At 47.0% G+C, this 21,329-nt stretch overlaps 1 protein-coding gene across 1 annotated transcript in view; it reads left to right on the top strand.

Moving 5' to 3' along the window:
• The first annotated feature begins 17,235 nt into the window (after positions 1-17,235).
• The window catches only part of Galnt14 (polypeptide N-acetylgalactosaminyltransferase 14), a 231,052-nt gene continuing 226,958 nt past the window's right edge, over positions 17,236-21,329 (top strand). The window contains exon 1 of the mRNA XM_050163004.1: positions 17,236-17,735. Within this exon, the coding sequence (XP_050018961.1) occupies positions 17,607-17,735 (129 nt within the window). The 5' untranslated portion in view covers positions 17,236-17,606. The remainder of the gene's footprint in view (positions 17,736-21,329) is intronic.

The following is a 21,329-nucleotide window of genomic DNA, read 5'->3' as shown; positions in this document are numbered from 1 at the left end:
AAAAAAAAAAAAAAAAAAAAAAAAAAAAAAAAAAAAAAAAAAAAAAAAAAAAAAAAAAAAAAAAAAAAAACCAAAACAAACAGAATATGAGCCTGGACTACAGTCAGCTCCCCAGCAAAGCTAAGTTAAAACACAAGAGCAGAAACTGAAAAGTCAAAGCCGGTCTATAGAGGAAAACAGCCCAAGACAGAGGGAGCCAGAGTTCCAAGGCCATTTGCATCAGACACTAGTCTCTTGCTTTCTAGCTCCTTGGATTCTGCTTCCAAGAGCTCTGACTGGTTTTTCTAGGGATTTGTCCTTATTTTAAAAACAAACTCTGCTTTGCTTTGGCTAGCACAAGTGAGTCAAAAGAACATACCGAGGAAACCAGTGTCAAGCAGGCAATAGGACAAGTGATTTCAACTTGAATGGAGGATGAACGTGGAAGAGCCAACTTTGCTGAAGTTAGAGCCAAGAACACTACTGGAACAGCTGACCTAGAGTGAATTGACCTAATGGCCTGTGGTAGAGGAGCCGTTTATTTTATTGGCCTCAAGGCTGATGTTTAAAGTGAACCTTTGAAGACTTGGGGGAGTGTGGTGCTAGTGAATAGTTGGAAAGTACTAGTTCAGCTGTCTCTCTCTCTCTCTCTCTCTCTCTCTCTCTCTCTCTCTCTCTCTCTCGATTGCTACTGAGGGAGAGGGGGAGGGGAGTATTTCTATTACAAGAGCTCGGGCTCTTGTAAAATCACACAGGCTTTTATTTCCTTGTGTACAGTGTCTCCTCAGCCTTAGCTAAATATGGTCAGATGTTCAAGGGTGCGGTTTCAGAAATCATCTTTCTGGCCTCAGGCTGACAGCTAGTCAGCCGGTGTTTACTGAGCATCCCTTGGGTGCTCATTTCTACAGTGGGTGTTTCGTACACTCGGCGCACATGTGTGAAGAAAACAGTTAATTGACTACTTGGTGCCCTGTTCTGTTGAAAGAGTTCTGATGCTTTGGTGGACATTGCCAGGGCAACCGGACCAAGAGTCTCGTCATTAATTAATACTGTAGCAATTGCCCCCAACCCCTGCTAAACAGAAGAGGAAATTGGTTGGAATGATTTTCTTCTCAGGGATGAACCAAAGAGGAATATGGTGGAAGAGGCTTTATCCTATTTTACAGTTACTGGGAAAAGATGGGAAGGGGGGCAACGCAGGGAGAGTCAGGATGAAAACAGTTCATCTCTCAACCAAGCAGAGGGCCAGCAGCACAACAGTCGAATATTTCTTTTGGAGAGAGGGAAAACACAGCATCAGGGGGTCTATCGTGGGTGAGTTTCTTTTGCCCAGTTAAGGTTAAGGTTCATGGAAAGGTTGGCTGTATAATTAGGACTCCTGAGAAGATCCACTTAGAAGGGTTTTTATAGACGCAGCTGGGGATTCGTGAAGAAAAGCACACATGCGTATTCTGTATAAATTTTTGTGTTGCTGTGTGGACTGCCCTTGGGTGCTGTGAGATACTCTGCTATATGTGTAATGAATTGCTTTCCTTTGCTTAAGTCAGTTTAAGGATTTTCTTTCCATGCCGTTAATGAGTTTCACGTCTCAATCCACACTGCAAGTCTTAAGCAGTTAAGAGCCATTTAGAATCCCATTCAGTGATCGTGGCTCTTTACCACCACCCAATGGCAAAGTCCTTAAAGTGCCAGACCCTTAACAAGGGATAAGACAGACTAGGAACCAAGAGATAGTAACTCTGCTGCTGTTTCTTATACCAGTTTTTCCCAGTTTTGAAACCAAAATGAATTATCATCTTGACGGCCCCAGAAAAGCTTTGATTAGTACAAGCTCACTTCATTCCCAGTGCAAGGGAAATTTGGATAAATGAGTTGTTCCTCATTGGTCCTGTCCTGGCTTCACTTCATACAGACTACTCTGATGGATCTAGATTGCAACTCTACATGCAATCCTGGAGAATTATTTACTTCAGCCTTTCTGGCCTCACACTGGTTAAAAGCAGCCAATAATATAGGACCTTGTTAGAATTGAAGAGGTCCTTGGGGGCATATAAGCACTTAAATATCAAGAATGGACATACGTGATGCTGTAATTTGAGGTTATAACTGCTGATAGATTTGTGTTTGAGGGAAATATTTATTGACTACCTTGTGTCAATAACTTTGCATGTACTGCTATCTCCTTCTGGATCAAAAGAATAAACTCCATTCACAAGACGAGGGAACTGAACTGAAAAAAAAAATTAAACACTCTGTTGGGCCAAAATAATTCTTGGTTGAGAGACACTGAAAATTTGGTTGGTTGGTAAAGTAGGAGCAGAGCATGAGAAGGGATTTTTACAACCAGGCTGTTTCTGGAGGTAAGTCTCACATTGAATTGCTAAACTGCCATGATTGGCAGAATACAAACCGAAGCTCTAGCTACAGGCAAGGCTGAAGTGGTATTTTTCTCACCTCTGCTAGGTGAGGTAGCTTTAGCCTTTCATTAAGTGGGGAGTTTGATGAAGTTTCTGAGAGACAGAAAATAGCTCAAATATAGGCAGCCAAATAAGAGTCACAAGTTCTCCAGAGTTGCTGACATTGGTGTTTCTGGTGAACAGACAAATGTTGGGGACTGAAGACCCCCAGACCCTGAATTTTTGTGACCCCTTGCCTGTTGGGGACTGCAGACCCTCAGACCCTGAATTTTCTATGACCTCTTGCCTGCTGGAGTAAACAACTTGTTTTTCTATGTTTGCAGCTGCTCTGAGCAAGAGACCCTCATGAGTTCCTGATGGCAGGGTGGTGTAGGAGGTTCTTCTGTCTATGTGTTGTTTTCATTGGTTGAAGAAAGAAACTGCCTTGGCATTTTGATAGGGCAGCACTTAGGTAGGCGGAATAGACAGAACTGAATGCTGGGAAGAAGGGCAGACAGAGAGCCACCATGGAGATACCAGGTCAGACATGCTGAATCTTTCCTGGTTAGCTACGACCACATGGTGACATAAAGATCATTAGAAATGGGTTGAATCAAGATGTGAGAGCTAGCCAATAAGAGGCTAGAACTAATGGGCCAGGCAGTAAATACAATTTCTGTGTGATTATTTCGGGTGTAAACTAGCAGGGTGGGACAAAACAAAAGGACCCACTCTCCCATCTTGTCTTACAACAACAGGGGAGTGGTTTCTGGTGGGCTTGCAGCTGAAAAGTCCTGAGAGCTAGAGTGTGGCCATTAGTCAAAGAGAGCCCTATATAAGCTGCCCTGGAACACAATAAAAGGGGCATTCTTGTTTCAAGGATGACCCCCCCCATCTCTCTCTCTCTCTCTCTCTCTCTCTCTCTCTCTCTCTCTCTCTCTGTGTGTGTGTGTGTGTGTGTGTGTGTGTATGTATTTCAGTTTCCAGTCACTTGTCTGACTTGTGAACTGTCCCATAGTAGACAGGCCGTTTTGTACAGACAAACTTTGTAATGTGTTCCCTGAAACTACCTCTTTATATTGTCTCTCCTGAGCTACTGAGGTGCAAGGAGATTCTTGCTTTAGAACACTCGCTGAATGCAGGTAGTGTCAAGTATTTCCACTATGTCCGCCGCGTTACTAAGGGATGAAGAAGTAAATGTGTAAAGGGCAAACCCCTTTCCTTCCAGGGGGCATCTCAGCCCTCCTCACAGAGTCTGAATAATGGCAATGGATAACTAGCTGTGATGGTCCATACAGATTGTTAACTTGATAGGGCCTAGAATTGCCTAGAAGATAAACCTTTGAGCCTGTCTGTGTGTGTGTGAGGGGGTTTCTAGATTAGGTAACTAAAGTGAGAAGAAGAAGATCCACCCTGAGTGTGGCCTGCACTGCTTCATGCTCTGAGGTTCCAGACTGGCAACAAAAGGACTGCGCAGAGGCTAGCATTTGCCTCTCTTTGACTCCTGGTTGCAGGTGCACTGTGATCTTCTGCTTCACACTCCTGCCACCATGCGCTCCCTACCACGATGATCTGGATCCCTAAACTGGGAGCCCCCAAAAGCCACTCTTCCCCTGTATTGTTCTTGCCTGGTATTTTGACACAGCAACAAGAAAAGCAATAATAACATAATCCACAGTGAATTGTATCGGGTGCCTCATAGGCATTCTGAGTCTTTATTATAACCCTGTAAGATCAGGTTCCCAAGGCCACGGCTTCCCAAAGGATCATGAACAGGCTCAGAAGGACATGACCAAGTCACAGACAATAAGAGGCAAATCCCAGGCTAGAAATTTGAAATCCACCCAACCCATACCCAACCAACTGAGGAAAGAATAACTCAGTAGCTTGAATTCTCACAGCCAGTAGACAGGAACGCACAGCCTTCTCACTATGACACCTGGAGCTTCACACGGGGCTCAAGTGACCCCATAGCCTTTGTGTTCCCTATGCTGTCTTGTGCAGTGCTCACTGGCCTTTCTTGCCTTTATTATTCTGAATGCTTTTGTTTGCTCTGAGTTTTTAAAGCTTGTCCTTGTTTTGCTCAGTCTTTGTGCTCAGACAATGGTCATCTTAGCTGATCCTGGGAGAAAGATGTTACAGGGCTTACAATACCCAGAGGTACCCTTCAAAAGCAGGCCAAAGAGAACAAAGCCTTGGCCATTTGACCTTAAGGGTCTGACTTCTCATGATGAAGCTATTCCCTGGGATGTGTGACACCTGTCCCCCTTTTTGGAGAGAACGCCCTGGATTGTAGCATCCATCTATGGGACTGCTGACCAATCTCCCTTTCTGCTAGTGAGTGTTTTCCCCTGCAGTGTCAGTTAGCTTCTTCTTTTTTTTTTCAAGACAGGGTTTCTCTGTGGCTTTGGAGCCTGTCCTGGAACTAGCTCTTGTAGACCAGGCTGGTCTTGAACTCACAGAGATCCACCTGCCTCTGCCTCCCGAGTGCTGGGATTAAAGGCGTGCACCGCCACCGCCGGGCTCGTCGGTTAGCTTCTTAATGATAGCAAAGAAATACTAAAGAAGGAACCTGTTCAGGGGACATAATGACTGTGGCTGGGAGTATGACAGAGACAGTGAGCAGGGTGCCTTCCAACTAGTCCTGTTTGCTAAGAAAGCGATAGTGTTCTGAAAGAGGTCTCCAGTATTTCCAAGGAAGAGAAAGAAGGGGGGAGGATGAAAGAAGAAGAGAAGAAAGAGGAGGATAAGGAGAGACTATGAAGAGAGAGAGAAAGAGAGAGGAGAGTGGAGAGAGGGGAGGAGGGGAAATGGAGGAGGGAGGGAAAAGAAGAAAGGGGGAGGGAGAGAGAATAAATAGAGCTGTTTTTTCCTTTCCTACCTTTCGCCACTTATTTAGGTCCTACCATTAGCTTAGTAAGTTTTGAATTGTCCCTTAATAGGTATGTCATCTCTACATGTACTGAATCGTTTTATGTCAACTTGACACAAGCTAGAGTCATCAGAGATGAAGAAGCCTCAACTAAGAAAACTAAGATTGGGCAATAGACACACCTGTGTGACATTTTCTTAATTGATGATGCACGGGGGGGGGGGGGGGCACTCCTGAGCTGGTGGCCCCTGCATGGCCTCTGCACCAGTTCCTGCCTCCAGGTTCCTGCTCTGTTTGAGTTCCTGTCCTGTCTTCCTTCAGCAATGGCTTACAGTGTGGAAGTGTAAACCAAATAATCCCTTTCTTCTGCAAGTTTCTTCGGTCATGGTGTTCCGTTATAGCAATAGCAACCCTAACTAAGACACCACGTAAGGGGTTAATTATCATTGTTGCATTCACATCCAAGAGGCATTTCCATTCAGCTTCTGCAAGTGGAATTCCATGCCACCATCAGCCACCCTCTCCCCCCACCCCCACACCAGTGCAAACTTCGGAGTCATTTGCTGCACCCTAGAGATTGCTTTGTCTTCGCGAGACTGAAAAGAAAAACCCATCCGCCGTCAAGGATTTTAATTATTTATTTTTAATTACACAAGCGGCGCTTGAATATGCTCCAGTAGTAAAAAATTCACACAATATATATAAAATGAAAATCTCCCCAGGTGAAGAATCTTAAATAGCTCTGGTCTTAACCTGGTAGTCTCCAGCTGTGCTGTGGGCTACTTCTGGGGACAGGTAGAGAACCTGCCAGGGTTCAGGGGGGAAGGTCACACTTGTACACAGAGACAGATGGGGAAGTGAAGTGACTCTTAAGAACTTAGCAACAGGGATGTGCTTTGAGAACCCATTGTACTCACAAAGGAATAAGAAAGAGAAGAATGAACCCCACCCTGTGTGGAGGTCACCTTCTCTTCAATCCAGTGGTTCTCAACCTGTAGGTCTTGACTCCTAAGTCCATCAGAAAACACAGATATTTATGTTTTACGATTCATAACAGTAGCGAAACTACAGTTATGAAGTAGGAATAAAAATAATTTTATGGTTGGGGTTCATCACAATGTGAGGACCTGTATTAAGAGGTTTCAGCCATAGGAAAACTGAGAATCAATCCATGCTGCCTTTAGTTTGGGAGCTTTGGAGGCAAAGACTCGGCATTCTGGCCATATTTAGCTGCAGCAAGTGGGAGGATTTTTGTCAAGTTCATCTTCTGCTCGGCCATGTCCTAATAGCAAGTTTCCCCCTTATGATTCAATAGACCCCTTTATGAATTTGTTCTGGAGCCAGATGGAGACGGATCGCGAGCTTTGAAAGAGGAGTCCGGAACACCACTGCATGAAGGCAGAGATGGAAGCTATCTTAGAGCTCACTGATTCTGTCCTTCACCTTGCGGATGACGACATCATTTGGGTCTCCTGACCCAAACCACACAGGCAGAGAGAGAAGCAGAGTGCAAACACCCAGCCTAGTGCACTGAGATTCTCCGTGCCACCGTGAGTTACCTGCAGGACCTGGGCAAGCAAATCCTGGTCCATGTCACCCTTTTCTACCTCAGGCCACTGTTGCCCGTGTATCTGATGAATGATGGATGTCTAGTGTCACTCAGTGGCCGAACAATTTTTGAGTACAAAAGAGTGAACTTTTAGTTATTGGAAAAACAAGTATTCTTACTCATCTGCCGTCTTGTTTCTCAAAACATGATTATCACCTAACTAGATCAAAATTCTTGGGGATTTAGCCCAGGGAGATGAGGTTTTGTTTCATTGTGTTTTGTATTGCTCGTCTTTTTTTAAATTGTCTAGGAATTTGGTTATGGGCTTGGAGTTAGAGGATGTGGGCATTACTTTTTAATTCAGTTAGGTGTACTGTCGAGTGTGGCCCGGGTTATGTTGGAGGATATCATTAATCTTAGGGAAGGCATGCTGACATAGTTCTGAGAGACTTGGGGTTATTGTTTGGTCAGGTGTGTCCAACCTGCAGCCCACAGATTGCACACATCCCGGGGTACCTATGAATGCAGCCTGATGTAGTCATAGATGACAACAGTATGTTGCAGTATCAGGTTGGACACCTCTGGTTTAGGTTCGCCTGGTTTAATAACTTTCCCCCAAAGGCCCCTGTGTTCAAGGCCTGGTCCTCAGGGTGTTTGAGAGGTGTTAGAAACCCTGGATGATGTGAGGGTCATTCGACTACAGGCTGAATTCCTTTGAAGGAGATTTTGGACCCTTAGCATCCTCCCCCTCCCCACACTGCTTTTTCTCCTTGGGTACGAACCACGTGTTTTTGCTTTGTCAAATGCTCTTGCCATGGTGTGCTGCCTCATCACAGATCCAAAGAAGGAGAGTCAATCACAGACTGACACCTCCCAAACTGCAAGCTTACATCAACCCATTGTCATTAAAAGTCAGTTGCTTCAGGTGCTTGTAATAGCAATAGAAGGCTAACATAGGCACCGTGTATGAAGATATCTGTCATAGTTCTTTAATGGTTCAGCAATTGCATAGACATGTTTGAGTGGCAGTAAGCATAGCTGGTGAGAGCTTTTTTTAAAATCTGAGTTTTGGTATATCACGTGTGTTGAGAGCGCTATGAATATATTTTCCATACTTTTAAATTAATTTTATAATCAAATGTCCAGTAATATAAGTTCTCCAGGTGATTCTGAACCAATCTTCCTTCCTTCTTTCCTCCATCTTTCCCTCACTCCTTCCCTTCCTCTCTTTCTTTCTTTGGTATTTTGGTCTTTTCAGGACAGAATTTCTCTGTGTAGCCCCAGTTGTCCTGGAATTTACTCTGTAGATCAGGCTAACCACAAACTCAGAGATCTGCCTGCCTTTGCCTTTCAAGTAATTAAAGGCATGTCCCACCATGCCTGGCAATTCTGCATTTTTTTTCATGGTTAAAGAATCATTGATGAAAGAACAAATAATCTAATAAAAAAAAGACCTAAACAGAGAACTCTCAACAGAGGACTCTAACGTGTCTGAAAGACACTTAAGGAAATGTTCAACATCCTTAGTCATCAGAGAAATGTAAATCAAAACAACTCTGAGATGCCATCTTACACCTGTAAGAATGGTCAAGATCAAAAACACTGATCACAACTTTTGCTGGAGAGGATGTGGGGAAAAGGGAACACTCCTGCATTGCTGGTGGGAGTGCAAACTGGTACAGCCCCTTTGGATATCAATAAGGTGATTTCTCAGAAAATTAGGAAGCGACCTTCCTCAAGACCCAACAATACCACTTTTGGGTATATACCCAAAGGATGCTCAATCGTATCACATGGACATGTGCTCAGCTATGTTCATAGCAGCATTGTTTGTCATAGCCAAAACCTGGAAACAATCTAAATGCCCCTTGACCAAAGAATGGATAAGGAAAATGTGGTACGTTTTAATGTACCATGGAGCACTACATAGCAGAAAAAAATAATGACATCTTGAAGTTTGCGGGTAAATGAATAAGATCTAAAAACATCTAACCCAGACCCAGAAAGACAAATATATGTACTCACTCATAAGTGGCTTTTAGACATAAAGCAAAGAAAACCAGCCTACATTTCACAATCCCAGGGAACCTAGACAACAGTGAGGACCCTAAGAGAGCATGCATGGATCTAATCTACATGGGAAGAAAAAAAAAAGGATCTCCTAAGTAAATTGATGTAGACCTGGTAATCTCTGTGTGATGTGTGGTCTTTTTCTTTTCTTCCTTGGTGTTTCACAGAACTGCAGCTCCCTTTCCTTAACAAGATTAGTAAGGCTTGGTCTTACCTTTCTGAATTGTCTGTCAGACCGAAACACAGAAACAGTGGACCATCCTTGCCATTTTAGGCAGGCTTACAGGTAGCATTGAGTTGATGTGAAGCCATCTACTAAACCAACGGACACCAAACCTGTGTATCTAGAGAATCTACCTGTAAACTTTCAGCAGGCAGATGAGGTGCATGCAGGTGAGGTAGGGACAGGTGAGGTGCAGGCAGGTGATGTTGGGGCAGGTGAGGTGCAGGCAGGTGAGGTGGGGGCAGGTGAGATGGAGGCAGGTGAGATGGAGGCAGGTGAGGTGGGGGCAGGTGAGGTGAAGGCAGGTGAAGTGTGGGCAGGTGAGATGCGGGCAGGTGAGGTGCAGGCAGGTGATGTGGGGGCAGGTGAGGTGCAGGCAGGTGATGTGGGGGCAGATGAGGTGCAAGCAGGTGAAGTGTGGGCAGGTGAGGTGCGGGCAGGTGAGGTGGGGGCAGGTGAGATGGAGGCAGGTGAGGTGGGGGCAGGTGAGGGGGGGCAGGTGAGGTGCAGGCAGATGAGGTGCAGGCAGATGAGGTGCAGGCAGGTGATGTGGAGGCAAGAGAGGTGCAGGGGTGAGGTGGGGGCAGGTGAGATGCTGGCAGGTGAGGTAGAGAAAGGTAAGATGAGGGCAGGTGAGGTAGAAATGAGTGACTTTTTAATAGAATTCCCTAATTTCCACAGACATGTAGGTTTGAAATCTTTTGTTTCAAATCTCCGAGGCAGAAAGATAAGCTCATAGGTGAAATTCCTACTTAAGAGCTCTCTAACCTTGTATGAAGAAAGGCTTTGCTTTTGAATGACTCTCTATACTTTATATCCTTGTGCCATTTCAAAATAGGGGCCTAGGAATGCGGAAGTGAACAAATCAGGGCAATTTACTAATGAAAAAAAAACACACATACACACCCCAAATTATTTTTTATTCTTTTTATGAATAACTGGCATGTTCTCTTGTAGAGGTGGTTGCAATTCATCGATGGGTGGAAAGGCCTCTATTCTCTCTTCCCTTATTGCAAATGTATCAACTACCTCAGGAATTTTGGATGAAAAGGTAAAAATGTTTTGTCAGCATCAGTGAGTTGGGATGGCGGGATGGCAATGAATGATGCTTTTAATGAGAAACACTTGAGGAACACTTACCAGGCAAGTCAAAAGGGAAGAACAGAAATACAGGAAAGAGAAAACCTGCCTCACCCAACCCAGACACCTTTATCATTAACACTTCCTGGGGGCCTTGCTTGCCTGGAAAGGCAAGATGAACAACGCCTAGGCAGAGCTGGGTTTCCGCTGCAGGAGTCAGCAGGATCCTTCACTGGCATGCCATAAAGCAGCTTCCCTTGTTCTTATGTAATACGTCTTTTCAGCTTAAACCTTTAATTAACCAGAGATGTCATCAAGAAAAGTTTGCCAAGGAAGAGGATGCCTGGTTTAATTAAAAAGATCTTTAATAGTTATTAAGGAAATCAATTTGGAATTCAGGCCTGGAAGCAAAGATGGGGGGAGGAATCAGTGAGAGGAACGTTCCCATCTCTCTGGGTAATGGATTTTAGCCCTCTGATCAGCACTGCTTGAAAATCCCCCAGGCTGGTGGTCCAGCGCATGGAGAGAGATGCTTGTCACTCACCGTTTCTGAGTCTGCATCCCAGAGCTGAGAGGCAGTTCTGTCTTAATACAGGAGAAGGCTAACCTTTCTGGGATGCAGTTATCCTGGCAATCAAAAGAAATGGAAAACCTTTATAAATTGAAAATCTCCTACCTCATAAGTATAAGCGATTTTTCCCCCAAAGAGATGCATTATTTTTCCCTGAGGATTTGGGCTTGGACTGTATATCAGGGTCCTTTTCCATTATCGTTCAAACTGGCCTTTGTCGGCTCAAGCCAGAGAAGGGGATTTGGCTCTTTTGTGCACAAGAGAAATATCATTCTCGCTTGCCTCATGAAAATGACGACACAAAAGGTGAAATAGCCAGGGGATGTGTGAAGTAAATTGCACAGAGAAAACTACAACAGGGGGATGATATTAATATCGTTTCTGGCAAAGCGCAGTTAAGTTCAAATGCTAAGAGCACTTTTCAAATAATCTCTGTTTAATTAATATTTGTACTGCACTTAGCAAGTGAAATGGAAGACAGGTGCAGAGCAAGCCTCTAAAAATGGTTTTCCTGTTGGGACGTGGCTAATTTTCAGCTGGACCAAGGTGCCTCTATTTAGGAGTCCTACTGTCCTCCAACAGAGACGCGAGGAGGGACCAGATCTTTAATGCTTAGGCTTTTGTTCCAATTGCCAGCTTATATTTTCTGACAGAGCCGGGGGGAGGCTTTTATTTATAGCCCCCTGAGCAAACCGCTCAGAGCCTTTGTTGCTTTGTGGATTATCTGGAATCTTCTGAGTTCAGTGGCTTCCCCATCTCCATTCCCAGACGTGTCTGGGCTCCCTGTTCCTCTGGGAAGAATGTCCCTTTGGAACATGGTGTATAGGGATACTCCAGGTTTGATCACCGACACACTGTCTTGCTGCTGGCTGATCAGTCAGATTTTAGGGGCTACAATTTCTTTAAGTATGCAACGAAGAGTGCTGAACTAAATGATGTCCAAGGTCCTTGTTAGACCTATGATTCTGGTTCATTTTCCCCCTTTTCCTAGCTAAGTCTCCAAGGTGTCCAGGAACATCTGCGTGTGGCCACATGTAGTTTGCAAACTGGCAAACAGCAGGCTAGATCCTGATTACATATACCTGTTCTGTTTACTCTATCCATTCTTTTTTTGTCATGTGTTTTTTGGTAAGGGGAGGGGTTATTGAGTGAGCTACCCACAATTACGATCCTCCGGGAGACTGCATGACTTTACATTACCGTCTAGGCATCTGTTTCTGTTGCTCATCTGGAAAGCTATGGTCGCAGTTGATTTGTGTTGGTGGTGACCAGGCGCAGGTAATTACTTCCATGGCCCCCCGTATTCCCTGTTGCTGTGATAACTGTGCCAGACCCCCCATGATCCCTACTTCTGGTTTTATCATGCTTACGCCACTCTTCCTCGGCTTCCTCTCACTCCAGCCACTCACGTGGAGCCTGGGCTCTGGTCCTCTGAAGGAATCCAGGTGCTTTCCAGGATCAGTGAGCTGACGTGTGGGTGAAACATCTTTAGAAAGGTGCATGGGACCAGAAAATACACTGACGTCATGCTATGTGCCACATGGCTACCTTATGCAAAGCCAGCTTGATTTGTCCATATTGTCAAAATAGTCCTGTGTGACTATTTAGGGCTTCTCTATCATATATATATATATATATATATATATATATATATATATCATATATATACATATATATCAACTTGAAGAGCAAGGACCCATGTTTTAAGCCATCTTTCTTTTAGAAACACCAATTTTTAAAATGTCTCAAACATGAAAGGGAACATTGTTGACAATTGTGCCAAAAAAAGATGAGTACAAGGAACTCAAGCAAACTGAGGCATTGGGCTCTTCTCAGCTAGTGACTCCATATAAAATGTGCTCTTGGCCTCTGGTGGGTGTCTTAATTTTGTGGCTATACACCCTTAGGGTATGCTTGGCACCTCTTTAAAGTTCCTGGCAGTTTTGAGAGGGCTTAGTTACTCCTAAGACTTAGCTGTAGGCTGAGGCCCTCAAGCTGAGGTCTTCCAATACAGATGACTATCATGTATAAAGCAGGTGGGATCCAGGGCATGACAGCTGTCATTGGGTTCCCCTACTCCTCAGACTCTGCTCGTCTCTGTCAGAGTCCCCACTAGTTATTTGAGTTAAGGATTTGTCTACTGTTTTTCTTTCTTTCTTTTTCATTAAGCCGAGTCACTCTTTCATACTAGGGAGAACACTGCATTTTCTATGCAAAACGTGGGGGAGGGGCCACCATCATCGACAAGCAAATCAGTTTCTACAATCAGCCAAGACCTATCATTGTAGCAATAGTAAATGTTACGCTTGGCATTTGGATAAGGAACAAAGAAAGTTTTGGGGGGTATTTCAAAATAATGGAAAAAAACAGGCTTTTGAAATGCAAAAATCTAAATCCCTTTCAAGGAAACAAATTATACAGTAGTGCATGAGAAAATAAAAAAGGTGGAGGGAAGGGCTGAGGTATGGGAGCATAAAGTAAAATGTTTAATAGATATCGATTATTAAATAAGGTGACCGCCAGGTGCCTGAACCCCGAGATAGAGCCACCCATGTAGTCACCAAAGATGAGAGAACCAGCCATCTGACTTCATCCCTCTGACAAATACATACCAATGTGGCAGAAAGGGTGGGCGTGGGGTTGATAACAGCTCCTTCTCCTTTACACTCAGCCCAGATGACGCCATTGCTCATTGCAGAAAAAGCCCTGGTAGAAGACCCAGGACATGTGATTTTGACAGGATCTACGGTAGAGAGAAGAAACAAGAACTTAGAGGCGGAGGGGGATTGATGCATTATTTACAGCTAAAACTTGAACAGGGCCCACTGCAGGGGTTGACTCAAAGACTTGCGCCTGTAGGGCTGTGGAATAAAGACAGACATCTTTGAATTCTCCCCTATCACTTTTTTTTTTTCTGCCGGGGAACCCTGCCAGGGCTGGAACAGCATGTAAGCCTCTCATCTTACTGTGCCACCATCTGCCTAGCCCCTGTCCACCTTTCCCCCCCGGTCTAGAAGAGGCAAACTCCTCCACGGAAAACCACCTAGCCCCAGTTGGTCAAAATGTATGAGGCTGCCCATGGGGGCACCGCATGGGTGGTGACAGATCCAGTGAGTGTTCAGATGGCAAGATATACATACGGCCACACGGGCAAGAACACACACGCACACCCCCCCCCCGAAAACTCCTGGTGGGCAGGGAGGAGGGATGTGAGGACTCTGATCCGAAAGGAACAAAGGGTGCTTGCTGCCTGTGCAGTGAGCTGAAGGAGAGTGGCAAGCCGACAGCTAAAAGGAAGGAAAGCAAAGTGTGAAAGCCCACAGCAAGCGCCGCCGGGGAGCATATGCATCGGACTTCACAGCTTCCTCCTGTTTCCAGCTTACATTTGCTCCATATGCTGCTTTACACAGCTTTCTGGGGCCATAATGGGTTTTATTCCATAGTTTTTATACTAACATGAATGACTCACATCTGCTCCAGTACCCAATTTGCTCTCTAATGTCTTTGCCTGTGAGGAGAGAACAGCTTCTACCGAACCTACCAATGACGGGAGTGGTATAAAGAGTCCAGGTCCAGGGGAAAAGAAAGGTTAGACCCGTAAATGTGTGAGCTGACGGGTGCTTGGCGAGAATGTCATGTTACATGGGGGCAAAATTGGAACCTAGAGGAATGAACTGGCTAAAGAATCATAACCAGGAGGTAGATCTATTTCTGCTAAATGAAAGTCCTAATTCAGAGCAGACTTTTTTTTTCTTCTTCATTTCCTGCCAAAATCTTTTGCTTGAAGCTTTTTCTCCCTATATTGATTATGAGAGAACTGCATTGGATTGGTCACCAATGATATAGTTAATGTCCCCTGTGGGATCACCAGGGCACTGTGTTATTTAGGCTGGAGCACATGCGTATTTGTGCGTGGATGTGCACACGTGCGTGGGGCCCGGAGGATGGATAACCTTGGATCTTATTTTCAAGTATCATCCATCTTGCATTTTTAAGCTAGGGTCTCTCACAGGCCTGGAACTTGCCAGGCAGACTAGGGTAGCTGGTTATGAACCTTAGGGACCTGCCTGTCTCTGCCTCCTCAGCTCTGGCTTTACGAGAGTACAGTTTCTTTATCAAGTGAGTTCTGCCAATGGGACTAGCACCTTGTGTTTGCAAAGCAAACACTTCAAAGACCGAGCCACTGCCACACCCTCTATCCTGGTTATTGAACAGTTTTAAAGGTCTGTCCAAGCTTGGGGGACTTCCAGATATCTTGGATCCCAGAAGAGATCTACAGTGCTGGGATCTGCATGGAGATTCATCTGGCTCCAGAAGTTTTAGAAGACTTACCTATAATACCAACTGTAATGACCCCTACTGGCCTGAAAACCTAGACCAATATGTCTTTTGGTTGGGTCAGGTGATGACACTTAGCAAAACTGGATTCTTTAGAAATCTTCCGAGGCCCAGGGACTCTTCTCCATGTGAGAGGGAGACAAAACAATTTGTGAGATTTAGAAGAAAATCTCCAGTCTCCCCCGTATCACAGGCCTTGGTGTGGAGTCGTCTCACCCCAGGGCCTTGGCTTCCCCATATGCCGACCAGTCTGAATGAAGCCCTTCAGCAGCAGGCAGTATGGGGCTGTACCATCTCAAGAGCTTGGCGGTGGTGTTGTGTAACTGTCTGCCATCTGGTACTCAGAGGCAGCATCACAAAGCGCTGAGCAATGGACTCCAGTGCTGATGCTCTGGCGCTTGCCTGGAGGTGGGGGGTGGGGTCCCCTGCAGAGCTGATACAGAACCCTTTGTAGGCCAGGGACCAGGGGCCTAGGGTGAGGCTCCTGGAAAGGATCCGTGGAGCTCTGAAAGCTGCAGGAGTGGGTGTTTTTTTTTTTTCTTTTTCTTTTTTCCATTTCCCACCCCTCCTACGGCAGTTATTTACCCAGGGGCCTTTGCCTGATGGAGGCATCAGCTGGAGAGTAGACCCAACCTTTCAGAGGCTTGGAGTCCAACAAAGACAAGTGTGGGACATGTTAGCAGTCAGCCGGGGTCTGCGGTGCTCAGCAAACCCAGTCGCATTTAGCAATGGGCTGGCAAGCTTTTTCTGGCTGTTTGATTTCCACAGCCCAACCCCAGATTTCTTACCCCCAGCCCCTTTCCTCCAGGACTCTTCCATGGCTTTTGGGCATGGTTGCCTTATGGCTGAAAGACTTAGTAGCAAATACTGGAGTCCTCTGTTACTGAGCGTGTGTCTTGAGGGCTGCATAGCACCAGGGGAGGAGTTCTGGAGTCTGGAGAGATGACTGACACCTTTCTTACCTGCACTCAGGTGTGGGCGCTGCCCGGATGCCATGCTCTAGCTTTGTGAAGGAAGATGCAGGGAGGATGCGGCTGGACTGCCTGCTGTGCCTTTTTCACCTGAAGAAACTGGGAGCCAGCCTCCCTCTAATGACAACGGCAGCAGTGGCTTCAATGGCCACTGCTCCCCCAGACTGTGCAAAACTTGCGCACCTTTTCGCTCCGAACTCTCAGGTCAGACAGATAGATGCCTGACATTCAGTGTTCACATCCGTTTTAAAATGCAGACTCCAGTAGGGAAGGGAAGGGATGCAGTTGTGATTGGCACTGTTGGTGTGGTAGACTGTGTTAGGAACCATTTCCTAATTTACAGATAGGGCTAGAATTCCAGCCTACCTGAGGCCTATGCAGAAACTGGATTCAGAACGACTTTAGTCTGTGGCTGGAGGGCATATTCCTTAAAAGCCTTTGGGAAAGGAATTTTGAAAGATACTCCCGTGTACCTGGTGTTCACACTCCCACGGTTATTTTCTCGCAGCTTCTTATAGTTGCCCTAACTTTAGGTCCCCTCTCCAGCAAGTCCCAATACTTTACAAGGAGAGAAAACTCCTCAGGGAGATAATCTTGCCTTAATTTTTAAAAGGACATCTTTCAAGTTAAATTTAGACCGGCTCAGTTTTCCATTAAGCAGAGAAAGTTGCCAGGCACCTGCTCAAAGGCAAAGAAATGCCCTAGGGAGATGATTGAACTTGACCTTGGCCCTGAATGGTCAAGCAAGTGAGCCTGGACTTGAGGCAGCATCTGGGTCAGCCCCACTATCCCAATGTTGGCTGCGGGTTAGGGATCCTAATGGGAGTTCCACATGCGGAGCCCTGCATGGATCGGGAACTCCTCCCAGGCAGTGCCTCACCTGGCGCGGGTTGGTGCGAACCTTAAGTATCAGCTTGCAGCAGGAGTAGCTAGCATTCCGGTAACCCGTCCCCGCCCCACGCCGCCCCATCCCGACCCGCAGGGCTCTAGCCCGGGACGGTCCGGAGAGCTGCGTCCAAGGTCCCTCAACCGCGCGGTGCTCCTCGGTCGGCGGGAGGCGGTAGAGCCCCCTCTCAGAGCCAGGTTCCCTCCCGCCCAGCTCTTGCTCGGAGTCAGTCTGTCTGTCGGGCCCGCCCTCCCTCCGCGCTCCCTCCTCCTCGTGCTCCTCCTGGGGTGCCGGGCAGAGCCTCGGATTCTACCTTCCCGGCTGCTCCAGGCGGTTTCCCTCGCGGCGGCCGCGGGCAAAGGCAGCCACGGCGGCGCGCAGCAGCATCTCGGCGGTCACCGCGGCTCTCCGGCTGGAGCGGGCGCCCTACTGAGCTGCCCCTCGTCCCTTCCCGGCCGCGTCTCGAGTCTCCGGCGCCCCTCGCCGCTTGGTCCCCTGCTGTGGCTTCTCTCTGAAGCAGGAGGGGCAGGATCCCACAACCCAACATCGGGATCCCCGGAGAAGCTTTTCTCTTAGAGAGAGGCGCTCGGCGACTCGTGCCCCGCCGCCCCTGACCGCCGGGGGGTGCCCCAGGGACGCGTCGCCGCCGAGAGGAACAGGCAGAGGGGACCATGCGGCGCCTGACTCGCCGCCTGGCGCTGCCCATCTTCGGGGTGCTCTGGATCACCGTGCTGTTGTTCTTCTGGGTCACCAAGAGGAAGTTGGAGGTGCCGGTGGGACCCGAAGTGCAGACCCCCAAGGTATGCCGTTTGGTGGCGCGCAGGGCTCGGGGCACTGCCCGGTGGGAGGGCGCGAGGTCTATGCGCGAGGTTTGAGGGTTCCAAAGCATGTGTGTGTGTGTGTGGGGGGGGTCTGGGTGCCGCGAGTAGGTAACTGGCGCGGGATGCGACTATGGGGAGGTGCTTGAGGAATTTAAGAAGCTCCGGGCGCAGTTCCTTGGTGTGTATAAGTGGCAGTGGGCGCGGGTGGTGGGCGCGCGCTCGTGGACCCAGCGGGGCTCCCAACTTAAGTAGCAGTCCGGTGGCCGAGGGGGCGCTGCGGACCACCTACCCTGGGACTGGCGGTCGGTGGGTGCCGCTGGAGGGTCCCTGGAGGTTGACTGGGTGGGCGATGCTGGCACCCATGCGAAGTCTGGTGGATGTGCGAACCTCCTTCCCTCTGCTGCCAGGCCCCAGAGGAGGAGGCTGATGACCCCGGTGCGCTGCGCACGTGAGCAACACCAGCAAGCTCACAGTAGCTTCCCCAGACTTCCCTGCCCACCCAGCCTGGTTTGGTAGCTCCTGACTCTGTAACCTGTTCCCCAGCCCTTTAGCTGCGTTGGAAGTTGATTGTGTTCCGAGCACCACGAATGAGCCGCTAAGAACAGAAACCTTCCTATGGGCGGGGAGTTGGGGAAATAGGAACCCAAGTGGCCTTTCTAACTCTTGTCCAGCAGCGCAGCCCAGAGGAGTGGAAGGTTCCCCCTACAGGTTCACTCTTGAGATTAAGAGCCCTTGTCCTTTTCCACAGCCTTGAACAGGCGAAACAGAGCGAGGCCTCTGGGGGAATTTGCTGGCAGCTAAACAACCCTTATGAATCCAAGGCGCTCTGTAGGGGTGGGAGAAGGCCTTGAAGGAGCTTGTGGTCCGAAGGAGGAAGACTAATGAACACCAGTGTGTTGAGTGGGAGGGGCTCTCATCGCTTAGTATTAAGGAGGGCCTACTGTGTGCTGAGTTCATAGTGGGTGCTTTCTTCATAAATAGTTGTCGAATATTGTTCTTATTTCATAGATGGGGAAACAGGTCGAGTCTTTAAATATTTTGTCTTACTTAGATCATTTTGGTTTTGAACTCAGACCTCCGCATTCAGAATTTTCCCAGTTGGACCCTATGGACGCCCTTTTAACCAAGTACACGGGCTTGTGTTTTGGCATCTTGCCAATGTTAGTTGATCAAAACAAGCATTTAGTTAGCTCGTATATACCTTGCCTATGTGTGAGGTGGCATGGGATTCAGAGGTCCGGGTTTTGCTCCTAGGTGGTTTTACTTACCCATGGTCCAGGACACAGCCAAGTGGGTTCCCTGCATTGGATGTCATGAGAACCTGGGCTTCCTGGAGAGGACACAACGACTAAATTGAGAAGGATGGAGTAGCGGCCAGTAGACAGAGGGCATCCCAGGTTCAGGTTAAGTCAGGTTTAAAAGAACAAGACAGCCTAATGCCTGTGGAGGAGAGGCACCAAGAGAGGGACAGCTTGTATGGGTCTGGTTAGGGAGGCCCACGGACTTTAGGGTCTATGAAGGGGGTTAAACAGGGAAGCTATGCCTTCCATTGGCCTGTCCATCAGGCAGCCTTTGTAGTGCAGGATCTGTTTTCTCACTGATGCAGACCCTGACCACAGATCTGCAGGGCTTTTTCTCTTTTTCCCTAGGTGGTTCTGCTCTGTGTGATGCAGTTAATGATGCCTGCAGGGACATGAACTTTCTCTGTTTTGTGCTGAATCTCATTACCTTAAGCTGACTTATTCTTAGTTTTGCCCCAGGGATCTGGGACAAGCACTCTTTTTCCTTTGGGGATGTTCGTTGTTTTTACTGTTTACCACCTTTTATCCTGGTCTGTGCTCAACACACATTTAGTGATAGCAGGCAGCTAGAGATCAGGCACTGTGCTAGTTTTGGGTGCAGCTCTGATGGATCTGTCATTGACCTTTGATAGTGTATGTGTGCATGTATGTGTGTGTGCGCATGTGTGTGCGTGCATGTTGGGGGAGAGTAAGCTCTGAGGAGTTCCTTGCTGATGTAGAATCGTAAGTGATGAATGGTCTCATATCAGGAGTCTTCCAAGAAGCCTGCTCTTTGTCTGGACATTTTACCCGCTCCTCATTTTGCACCTCCTTCTAAAAGTCTCAATTATTCTTTAGGTCTCGAAATTTGACACATTTTATTATCAGATGTACCCTTTCCATCTTTTTGGTTAGCTTCCTTCTACAACCGATTTTCACTTTTATGTATGTCTATCTATATGTCTTGTGTGTATTTTTGCATGTGTTTATGGATGAACATTCCTATGAGTCTTAGTGTGTGTGTGACTTAATTAGGGTCACTATTGCTGTGAAGAAGCACTGTGTCTAAAATCTAACCGGGGAGGAAGGGTTTATTTGGGTCACACTTCCACATCACTTTCAGGACAGGACAGGAACTGAAGGGCGGGAAGCTGGAGCCAGGAGCTGATGCTGAGGTCTTGCAGGAGTGTGGCTTACTGGCTTGCTTCATGTGACTTACCCAGCCTGCTTTCTTTTAGAACCCAGGACCCACAGCCCAGGGATGGCATCACCCACAATGGGTTGGGCTCATTAAACATCAACTAAAAAAAATGCCCTGCAGTCTTGCTGAAGCCCCATCATATGAAGGCATTTTCTCACCTGAGGTTCCCTCCCCTCAGATGACTTTAGTTTGTATCAAGTTGATATAAAATTATCCTCTCACAGCATGTATCCCAGGAAAGATGGGACCAGAACAGCTTTATGTCCCATGATTGGTATGAGCAGAAACTTTGTGTGATGTGTCTAAAGGAACACAGTATTCACCCCCAACTTGATTGCATGTTAGAATTGCCTGGAGAACTTGACTGGTCGAGAGGTTCTTGAGTTGATTGTGGAGATTATGATTTTGTTGATCTGGGGGCAGGTCTTGAGAAACAGATGAGGAATGCCAAGTCTGTGGTTTTGTTGCTTTGTGTGAACATGGCCAAATGTGTCCTCTTATTCACGAGTGTGATTGTAACTAAGTCAGCGTGGACCATACAGGCTCATTCAGTCTTCCCAACAAGGGAGACAATACTTTCTTTTGAGCATGAGACTAAATGATGGTGTTGGGATGGAGATAAAAAGGCTTTTCAACAACAACATCAGGACAAAAACAGGATGAGCAATGTTCTGGGGTCCACTCACCTCATCTTTCTTCCTCGCTGCTAAATTAGATGGGCAGCCTAAGTCTCCACTTGAGGGTGATTCAAGGTTGGGAGTGTGTACAATGTGAGCTCCTCATCTACTTTCTAGAGCTTCACTGCTTGTGGGGAGTTTCCAAATGTGTGTGTGTGTGTGTGCATGTGTAGGTATGCTTGGGTGTGTGTGGGTAAGCATATTTGGGGTTGTGTGTTAGCATGTTTTGGGGTGTGCATAAACATTTTTGGATGTGTGTGTGTTTATGTCTATGTGCAAGCAGGTTTGGGGGTGTGTGTTTTTTTGTGTGTGTGCAAGCATGATGTTTGGGTGTGGGAGTCATTCAGAGATTAGTCTTGGATGTGGTCCTTGACAGCTTTATTGTTTGAGCCGGGTTTCCTTCGCTGTTTTTTTG

Source organism: Alexandromys fortis, unplaced genomic scaffold (assembly GCF_014885135.2).
Source record: "Alexandromys fortis isolate MF-2015 unplaced genomic scaffold, M_Fortis_MF-2015_v1.1 scaffold_148, whole genome shotgun sequence".
Taxonomy (NCBI): domain Eukaryota; kingdom Metazoa; phylum Chordata; class Mammalia; order Rodentia; family Cricetidae; genus Alexandromys; species Alexandromys fortis.
Note: the sequence above shows the minus strand (reverse complement) of the source record. Positions and strands in the feature narration are given on the sequence as shown.